Source organism: Lycium ferocissimum, chromosome 4, assembly GCF_029784015.1.
Source record: "Lycium ferocissimum isolate CSIRO_LF1 chromosome 4, AGI_CSIRO_Lferr_CH_V1, whole genome shotgun sequence".
NCBI classification, from domain to species: domain Eukaryota; kingdom Viridiplantae; phylum Streptophyta; class Magnoliopsida; order Solanales; family Solanaceae; genus Lycium; species Lycium ferocissimum.
Window position 1 is genome coordinate 46145167 of NC_081345.1, and position 10698 is coordinate 46155864.

At 30.7% G+C, this 10698-nt stretch overlaps 1 protein-coding gene across 1 annotated transcript; it reads left to right on the plus strand.

Moving 5' to 3' along the window:
- Positions 1–315: 315 nt before the first annotated feature.
- On the plus strand, positions 316–2601 carry LOC132053312 (receptor like protein 29-like). The gene is made up of 2 exons (XM_059445281.1): positions 316–1021; positions 1736–2601. Exons 1-2 carry the CDS (start codon positions 382–384, stop codon positions 2494–2496), a joined length of 1401 nt encoding a protein of 466 aa, XP_059301264.1. The 5' UTR covers positions 316–381; the 3' UTR covers positions 2497–2601.
- Positions 2602–10698: the final 8097 nt, after the last annotated feature.

Genomic DNA, 10698 nt, shown 5'->3' on the forward strand with positions numbered 1-10698 from the left:
ACAAGATTTTGACCAAAATTACTATATTATGTCCGATAATTAGAACTTTAACTCCGCCCGACCTCCCAATGACACTAAACCTCAACACCCCCGCCCCCTCTCCCCGACCCCCCACACTCCAAACATTGCTTAAATAATGATTCTTTTCTAACTCAAGAATCATGCCCCACTCCCCCATCCATCATTTCAGTCATATCTCCTTAGTTCAAACCCCATCCCCCGCCACCCCCGCCCAGGCCAACCCCACCCCACAAAACCCCCAAGAAAACCAAACCCCAAAAACCCTTTCAAACAGTTCTTGCAAAAATGATTCTATTCTTAAAAACCAAATAGAACTCCAACTATTGATCAGAAACTTACAGAGACTTACAACACAACACGATGTATCCATCCACACCCTCTCTATTTCCTCTGCTTCTTCTCATCTCCTCATTTCTCTCTACCCCTTCTGTCTCCACCAATCAACATGCAACAAAAATCAAGAATCTCACACAACCAATCACAAACATGGAAACCCATGAACTAGAAACTCTTTTCAAGATTATGGAATCCATGTCTAATGACCAAAACTGGAGAACCACACATCAAAATCCATGTCAACAGGGCTCATCTTGGCCTGGAATTGAATGCAAAAAAAGCAATCTTGATGACAACTTTTTCCATGTCACTAGGCTTGATTTTGGCACAAAACCAAACCCCACCTGCAAAAAAGAAGCAACTTTTCCTTCACTGATTTTCCAACTCCCAAATCTTGAATCTGTTTTCTTCATCCAATGCTTCACACGCACAAAAACAAAAATCTCTTTTCAAGAAACCAGAGTTGTTGGCTCTTCAGTACTACAGCAGCTCAGTTTAAGATCAAATCCAGCACTTATTGGCACAATTCCACCTCAAATTTTATCATTGAAGTCACTTCAAATCCTCACATTGTCACAAAACAATCTTCTTGGACAAATCCCAGTAGAGATTTTCAGCCTGAGCTCACTTGTTCATCTTGATTTGAGCTACAACAAGCTTACAGGTACGAGTGTTAAATAGGTGGGTTGGACTGAATTTGGTCGAGTCAAAATAGGTTGAGTTAATAAAGTGGGTTATTGAATTGGCTTGAAATAAGTTGAGCTAAAAAGCTAGTCCTAACCCAAACCGTCCAAATTCTTACTAGCGCCTTCTGACTCAGTTTTAAATTCTTTGTTTGTTCTTTTATAATTTTTTAGTACATAATAAAACTGGAGTATTATTTTTCATTTTAATGGCTAAATAACATATCAAATAAACATAATTACTTTTTGAAAATATTTTGATAAGATTTCTCATGGTTCAATTTAGGTTACATATAAGTTCATTTTTTTTTATAGAGATATTGACATAAATAGTCATTTTGAAGCCAAGTGCCTTTCGGAAACAAATCTCCTCAGATCTTTGAGATAAGAGTCATGCAGATACTTTATCCTCCCCATCTTCACACCGTGCGGATTTCAATTTCCAGTATGTTGTTATTGTTGTTGACATAAATAGCGGCTCTATCAAATTAATAGTCAGCAACTATATATTTTTTGTATATTAAATATAATATACATAAAATATACATTTTGTGGTACATAATAGAGTATTTTTTGTATATTTAGCCAGCACATGTAATTATTTTTAGCCGACCGGCCAAATATGTAATTTTTTGAGCTAAGCGGGTTGGGCTAGTCATGTTTTCATGGGCTAATTTTATCATCTCTACTTACAGGCAAAATTCCAGACCAAATTGGCAATCTGAAGAATCTTGTTGACCTAGATTTGAGCTACAATTCATTCACTGGTCAAATCCCAAACACAATTGGTCAACTTGGTACTCTTCAAAAACTTGACTTGAGCTCAAATATGTTCACAGGCAAAATTCCAGACACAATTGAAACCTTACATTCTTTAAATTTCTTGGCTTTGAGTAACAACAAATTAAGTGGGAATTTTCCTAAAGGGCTAGTTAAGCTACAAGGGTTGCAGTATTTTCTTATGGATGATAATCCAATGTTTGTAACACTGCCTAAGGAATTTAGTCAGTTACAAAAACTTCAAGAACTTAGGCTTGCAGGGTCCGGTTACTCGGGGGAAATACCACCAGGTTATTCGCGACTTATGAATTTAACCACATTGTCACTGCAGAATAACCGATTAACGGGTGAAATCCCTGTTGGATTTTCGGGTTTTTCACATATGTACCACTTGAATTTGAGCAGGAATTATTTGGCTGGTGTTGTACCATTTAATTCAAGTTTCTTGAAAAGGCTAGGGAGGAATTTGGACTTAAGTGGAAATCCAGGGCTGTGTTTGAGTGAAGCTAATGGAGTTCATCTTGGAGTTAATGTGTGTGGGAACAAGAATAGTACTAATTCTATAACTATGCCATTGAAGAATAAATCTGAAGCTCCATGCGGATTAATTAGATCATTTTTTCTTGTTTGTGCTTTGTGTACTGTGGCTTTGTATCCTTTGTTGTTGTTTGTTTAGGAATATTTTAGGCTTGGTTGTATTATTGATTCTTTCTAGCAAAAGGTATCTCCCAAAATGTCCCTGTGTGTACATTTAAGTACTAATATAATTATTTTCTTACTGATGTTACTTTGCTGTCATTAAGATTATAGTTTGAGTTATATGAATCGACGGTCTGAAAAATGTTTATGAGTTTAAATTTTACGTACAGACAACATGAATTTATTTATTCAATCAGGTCACTTATTAAAAATGGTAACTAACCTGCTATCACAAGTTAAAGTTCAATATGGTGTAAAAATCTTTACATTGTGAGCGTATATAACTTAAATTCAATAATTATATACTCATGTCACTTATAAGGTCTTTTAGATAAATCTCAATGACAAATATTAACTAATTGGTAACTTAGTAAAAATGTCAACTAATTTGGTGTCACAAATTAGATAATGTAATAATTTTTATACTATCAGCGCATAGAACTTAAATCCTTAAGATTACCATGGGGCATGGACAATGTGATTCTTTTTAAGTCACCCTCCTACTTGACAGCATTCTTGGTCGAAGACAGGAGCCTTTTCGTTACTAATACAGACCGATTTCTTCCTTGCCCTCTCCTCTCCAAAGTTTAAAGTAGACACTACATTCCTAAAAACTTGCGCGATTGACGTTCTCTTCTCTCTAAAGGCCAAGGAATAGATTACATCCCTTTTTTTTGCTATTGGTCTTCGTCTTCTAACATTACAACTTTTTGAACTTTCATAAATTTCACATGAAGTAAAAGCTCTTTTCATCTATTAGGAACAACACGATTTTCGACCTCTTACAACGTATTATCATAACGAAGAAAAAAAAAAATTATATGGCACAATTTAGCATGTAGTGTGTTTATCAAATGATGACATTTTACATTAAACATATGTTCAGTGACTATTAGTTCAACTGATTTACATAACTTTATTTGGGGTATTTCTGATCCCAATGAATCTATTGTTCTGGCTTTGTTGGTGGTCCTTTAGTTCTGAGCAACTAACTATTTGCACAGACAAAGGGAGTCATACATAGGTGTGTTGTCTCTGTACAAATATATTATGCGTATGTTCAGCTACTTGTTTCTCTAATTAGTGTACTTCAAATTCACCTGCTCTCTCTTCCTTATTTTTACCCAAAAAAGAGTAAAAAGCAAAACTAAAAAAATTTAGAGGCCAATAAAGTAAAATGAAAAGGGAAAGTAAAGGATGTTAAAAAAATTACTCTTTGACTACTAGATACGCAGTTTAAGAAAAGAAAGAAATTTGTTTGAAACGTTTGATCTTAAATATGCTATAATATTTGTGGGGTTATACTATGATTTTGAATCGATAAATATTATTTTTCCTGGAAAGGAGGGGGTATATACCACATGCGGTTGTTTAGGTACCGTATCACTACACTATTTTTTTTATTAGTTAGCTTAAAATAGAATGTCACCTTTCTAGTTTGAAAATAATTTAACTTAACCATATGGTATCTTTAAGATTACATTACCGCTAGAAAAATGGTACAATATATTCAAGACCATAAGTTTTGAAAGTCTTTATATCCTTTTTTAAAATCCATGCCCAATTAAACTATATCATAAAAATTGAAGCAGTAGGAATAATAATTAGTGCAGCTAAATATATATGCATTGAATATATAGTTCGAGTCAAAAGCAACAAATATCTTTTATGTACTCACTTCCAATTAATATTGTGCAACAGCCACAATAGTGGTGCTATTATATATATTTGTGTAGGGACATGGTGGTGGGTATGGTATGAAGAAACAAGACCTTCAGAGAGGACTGAACATAAAGGACACTTAAAAAAAAGACTCAGAAATAGCTAGCTGTTTGGATCCCACTTCTAGTTCAGTCTAATCTCATCAGTATCATTGTACATACCAAATTTCAGCTTCTTAATTCGTATAATATCTGACCTTCCATTATCTCATTTAATTTAAAAAAATACAGCATTTTTCAAATATAGCTGTACTATATACTAACATGATTATAATTTTTTACCTTATGTGTTCTAAACTTGTTATTGAATTCATAGCTCGTTTTAGTTAATTACTGAGTTCATAATTAAATATTTATATATACTTAATAGACTTCTTAATTAATACAAGACTGATATTGTAGCTCCGCACCTGACCTATAACAGTAGTGGCATCCAAAGGCGAATTCATAATTTAAACTTTATGAATTTTATTCTTATCACCTTCACTGAAAAATTACACTGCATATACAATGGTCAAATTCGATCTCTTAACTTATATATATATTTTCCCCTTGAGGAAAATTCTGATTCCGTCATTAACCGTGACAAAACTCTTACAAGATGTTACCGGGTGATATTGACTTAAAAGTTCTGAAATTTCAATTGCTTGCCGACATATATGAAAGAAAAAAAGGAACCAACTTCAAATAAAGTCACGCGTGGATGACGATATTGACAAAGAAAAACAGACAGTCCAAATTCACACTTGCACTTAATCAGTATTTTTAATACCGTTTGACGCCTTTTTTTTTCAAAAATATTTATTTTTTCTAAGAAGTGCTCATCTATTAATATTATTATAAAAGCATGAATATAAATGTTGATTGATCAAAATATTTTTTAGATATTAAACAACTTTTATACCCTTAATAAGTTCTAATTCTATTTCTTTTAAAAATACTTCTTATTAAACCAAAAAACCTAAAAGCACGTTAGTAATTTTCTTTAGGTTACCATACTATTACTGCTAGGAAGTTGGAACTGATTAAGCAGGGGAACTTATTTATTTATCAGTTAGAAATCACATCTACGAAAATATCAACTCCTTTGCACATGGGTAGGTAATAATTATTATACTATATTTTAATAGGCTTTGGTATTCTTAGTTGACCTTTTACCTCATTTTAATAGGTTTAGGTATTCTTAGTTTACCTTTTACCTCTTATCTTTGATTTTAAAAATAAAATAAGAGTCATTAAATTAGAGTATTTATTTCAAAACAACGAGTAAAATAAATATAACGATATTGAATAAAATTGTAATTATGAAAATTTTATCCAATATCTATGTCTTTGAATTCCTAATTAACAAATAACATTATACTATTACTAAATTAAGCTACATAATAAATTTGGATGAATCGGGTTACTTATGGGTTGGATCTTATATCTACGTGCGTCAACAAATCAGTACCATCTATTTAATAAAAATCATACGTACGACATATAATTTCATTAAAATGAGGGACATTTTTAACGGTAAGGACATTTGGGGTCCTATAGGTGGAAGGAATTTTTAGCCCAAAAACTAACGCTGAGGACGATAGGAGTCCAATAGGTAGAAGGAGGACAAACTTAAACCATTTTGCAATATGTTCGGGACTTTTTTTGCCCTTCCCATTTCACATTTAATGACATTGCACATAGGTAAAAAAAACGTGTCAAATGTTGATTTGATAATATTGATCGATTTTTATGCCCTTCAACATTACATTGAAATTGGAATACTTGATAATATATATATATATATATATATATATATATATATATATATATATATAAGTTGAAAATTTATTAGTTTAAGTACGCATTTCATAGTATTTGGTTTTAATTTAAAAAAAAAAAAAAGCTTTTCATAGTATTTGAAGCAAGATATTTCGTGCAAAGCATGAACATAGAGACTAGTACTATCCTAAAAGCACGAAGGGCCTTAGAAATGTTGATTGAACTTTTTGCCCTTCATTAAAAGACTCTACAATAGACAAAACTGTAATTGTACTATTTTTTTTATATAAAAAAATATGATTCTAAAGTTAATTCAAAATTTTAGTTATCAAGTCTTTCCTTATTTGACTATATAACAAGTCCTAAAAGTTAGGGTTATTTAGGGTTTTGAAATTAATTAATTTACATTAATACACTCCTTCCTACTGGATCAAGGTTCCTTTGCCCTTTTATATATTCTTGCAAGTCACAATCGTTTTATTCCAACATCAATTGGTTCCAAGTCGGTTACAAAGCCAATTACATGTAAGTTTTCAAGTAATGCAATATTTTTAGTATTCAAATTATATATATAAAAAAAGGACAATTAGTTATTGCATAATCTTTTTTCATACTAATAGGTAATATGAAATTGTATAGCTGAAATTATTCAAAGAGATTGATTATGATTGTTAATTTGTTATCGATGATATGGTTGACGATTTTTGATCAGTACTCAAGAAAAATTCTCTTACATCGTTATCAAGTCGTCAAGGTATGTGACTTCAACTTGTTTACAAAATCTATTTTCTATTTTCATAATTTAATCTTTCTGGAAAGAGTTGTATTTATCGAGTTTCATTATTGCAGAATTTTTTTTATACTAACAGATGAGCTGAAATTGTTAAGTTTCAATTTTTCAAAGAGATATTCTATAATTAATTGTGACAAATTCGATATGTTTTACATTAATCATTCAAGGCTAATTATCTTGAATCTTCATCAAGCCATCAAGTATGTGACTTCAACCCGCTTCCACAATATATATCACGTTATTAATGAAGGTAAGTATGTAATGTTGTGTGCTTGATTCACTGTTAATACCTCTGGTCTAATGTCTTATATTGAATTGTTTAATTTACAGGTATTCTATCAACTATTGTTGCATGATGTATAGAATATCAGTCCTGCTTGAGGTAATTTAATTTTCTTAATTACATGAATTTTCTTGTTTTTTCTAAAGTTGACTAATTTTTAAAAATAATGCATATGTCCTACCATAAATACTAAGAATAAACCGAACATACTCAAGGTTTGATCCAAGGTAATTATCGATAATGGTAGTCAAAATTATGTTTCTTCCTTTTATTCTAATGAAAATTTGTTAACACTGCATCCGGAAAGCATTGTGCGAATGAGTTTCCGAGCATGAGTACCGCCGACTCCATTTCATAAAGTCATCATAAGCATCCGATAAATGGCAGTTGGAGATAATTGAGAATAAACTGAACAATACTCAAGTTTTGATCCAAGATAATTACCAATAATGGTAGTCAAATTTATGTTTCTTCCTATTTTCTTTTATTTTAATGAAAATTTGCTAACATTGTGTTGGTAAGCCGAAGCATTATGCGGATGATTTTCCGAGCATGAGTGCCCCTGACTCGATTCTGAATATATGTGACTCATCGCCAGCCAGAAAGTGATTCTATGAATCAAGTAAATGACTGTTGGAAATAACCTTGCACCCTCACATTCTAGAGATCAATATTTATCCTATCTCAACTTAATTAACTACCTTCAAAAGACCTATGTTGCTAAAGCTGGATCATGAAGCACCTTAGCAAATGTCATTCTTTTTAATCCTCTTGTAAGTGTGTCTTAAGTTGAATAAAGCTGTAATTATATATAAAACTAATGATAGATATGTTTTACAAAAATAAATACCGTTATTATTGGCAAAATAAAAATTTCCCTAGGAATCCTTTATTTATTATAATTATAACACTATTAAGTAGTAGCAACATATATTTCTTTGAAATAAAAACTGCCTTAGGAGTCCTTTCTCTGTTATACTTATAACAGTAATAATATAGCTATAAGAGTTCTTTGTTATAATTATAACACTAAACATATATTTTTTTGAAAATTAAAAATTGTCATAGGACTCCTTTTTTGTTATAACATTAATAATAATATATATTTTGGAATAATAAAAAATTGTTGTAACTTTCAAATAAAACTATCGAAGGAGTCCTTTTAAAGCACGAACATTTTAATATTTTAAAAATAGATTTCACACTAGGCAAAAACAATCATTTAATTTTTTTCCTAATATTAAAACTTTTAAATCATCTAACATTTTAATTATTAAATCTTTCCTTTTTTCGGATAAAAGAATGTTGTATCTATATCGACATCAAGTCTTATTGCAAATAATTTGTTCTTATTCTATATTTTATACATTCGTATTGGTAGTCACAGAAGACACGTCCAACAAACGTACACTAGTGCTTCTAAGCATGTTTATCCCCAAAAATTCTATTTTTATCTCCAAAAATGAAGGAATTTCTTTTAAATAATTCTTAACATGTTTGTTATTTGCAATGATAATAAATAAAGCATATTCAATGTTGCATTGCATGTGCTACATTATATTTTATACATGACAATTATATGTTACACTTTCAAAAGTGATATCAATTTTAATAACAAAAAGTTTCAATCATAACAGAACAACTTAAACAATATAAGGTAACCTAACACAGGCTAAAAATGTCGTTATAAAAAGATATTATATGTGAGATACAATAAAATAATATATATGTCTCTCATATACTAAAATATTTATAGTACAAATAATATATATTAATTTAATAAAATTCACATTGCTTGAATGTTCAGTAAATATTGAAATTTAATTATTATGTCCACATTTCACTTTCATCATTTAGACTATTGTATTTATTTTAATGAAAAATGTATTCTTCTTACATAAATTATTTATTGATTCATGCGATACACATGTGCAATGCACGTATGCTTAAGACTAGTTTTAAAAAAAATGACGTATTTGGCCAAATTATGGGAGAAACAAGTCTTTTAGGGCATTAAGGGCAATTTTTTGGCGCTAAAAAAATGAAACTTTTGTACAAAAGTACATTTTTGAAAAATACTTTTGAAAAATACATTTAAAGACTTTTTAAAAGTTTGATAGTTTGCAAGATTAATTAAATTTGGGTTGATAAAGAAATTGTAGGATTATATTACATTGATAATTCATACGGGTTTCTATTATAAACGAAGGAACACGTGCTAAAAAATATCAACTTGGAAACATCATTCAAAGATACTTACTAGTTACTGCTATTAGTTTTAAATATAGCTGATCAAATTCAATTGGTCTAATTTAGGACCTTAGCATACATTTTGACTCACGCATTACACTAGGATATTCTTGAATATATCATACAAGAAATTTAAAAAAATGGCAGATAATATTCATTCTATCACTAAGCGAATATGATTTGAGCGCCTATTTAAATATGAAGAGCTTATTCAACATAATAACAAGGGGAAAGGCCCAACGCCAAACATACCCTTGAACTATTCAAAATAGATCAGATTTATCCTCCGTTATGCTTTTGGCTCAAAAATACTTTGCTGTTACGTTTTTAGTTTTTTTTTTTTTTTTAAAAAAAAAAAAAACTCAAACTAGCTAAATAGCTCAAAAATACTCTTCTTACTAACGGTTGTTGCAAACAAGAAAAGGGGCCAATTTTGCCCTTGTTCTTTTATTTTTATTTTTCGGGAGGGGTTGAATGGGTGAGGAATATAAATAGTTCAACAATCGATATAAAGAAAATCTCAAACCAACTAAATATTTAGTAGACGTCGACATTTGATCCTCTTAGATTTGAAGCATCCTTAGAGGAAAGTGTGATTAGTATTCATACGAGTTTGGTTACCAAGCTTAGACAGATATATATGTGAATTTAATATAAATAATACACTTTTAGTAAAACTATTTAGGTAACTTAAATTTAATGCTACTACATCTTTTAACTGTTTAAAATTACTGTACATGCCACAAAATAATACTGTTAGGTCGTCGAGGGGTTAGGGGGAAAAGCAACCATTTCTGAAAGGAAAAATAATTCCACTTTGCACTTTTTGTAGAAAGTGAACAAAAGCAAAAGTCTATACTTTTTTATTTCCCAATTGAAGTGCAAGTAATGTTCACTCAATCACTTGTCACAAAGGACCATCAATTACATATACTTTTTTCATGTTTGTATAATAATGAGCCTTTCCCAAGCCTCATTACAGTTTTGTCCACATTGTGTCTTTGGAAATGGTCCCTTTGTTCATAGCTTTAAACACACCAAACGTTGAGGTAACAGTGTGCACACGACTACAATGCTACTGTGGGTAATTTAATAAATACTCAGTGCTAAAAGTGGGGCCAAATAATGCAAATTGTGAAGGAAAATAAACATGAGTTCAAATACTCCACTAATCAATGAAGTATTACTGTGTTTATTCATTTTTTCAAATTTTGAATCTCAAAAATCGCCGCTTCACGTCACGCAAATAATATAGATAAACTAGCACGATTAAAAGAGAAAAGATGTAATGACTTCGATCAAGTGAAGTTTCTTATATACGGTTCCCAACAAGTATTTATAGGAGATGAATCAAGGAGAGACGAAAAG

Excerpts from the sequence above, each read along its gene's own strand:
- LOC132053312 (XM_059445281.1), top strand. The coding sequence starts at position 382 with ATGTATCCATCCACACCCTCTCTATTTCCTCTGCTTCTTCTCATCTCC. Across the intron at positions 1,022-1,735 it reads GAGCTACAACAAGCTTACAG|GCAAAATTCCAGACCAAATT; the intron begins GTACGAGTGTTA and ends CTCTACTTACAG.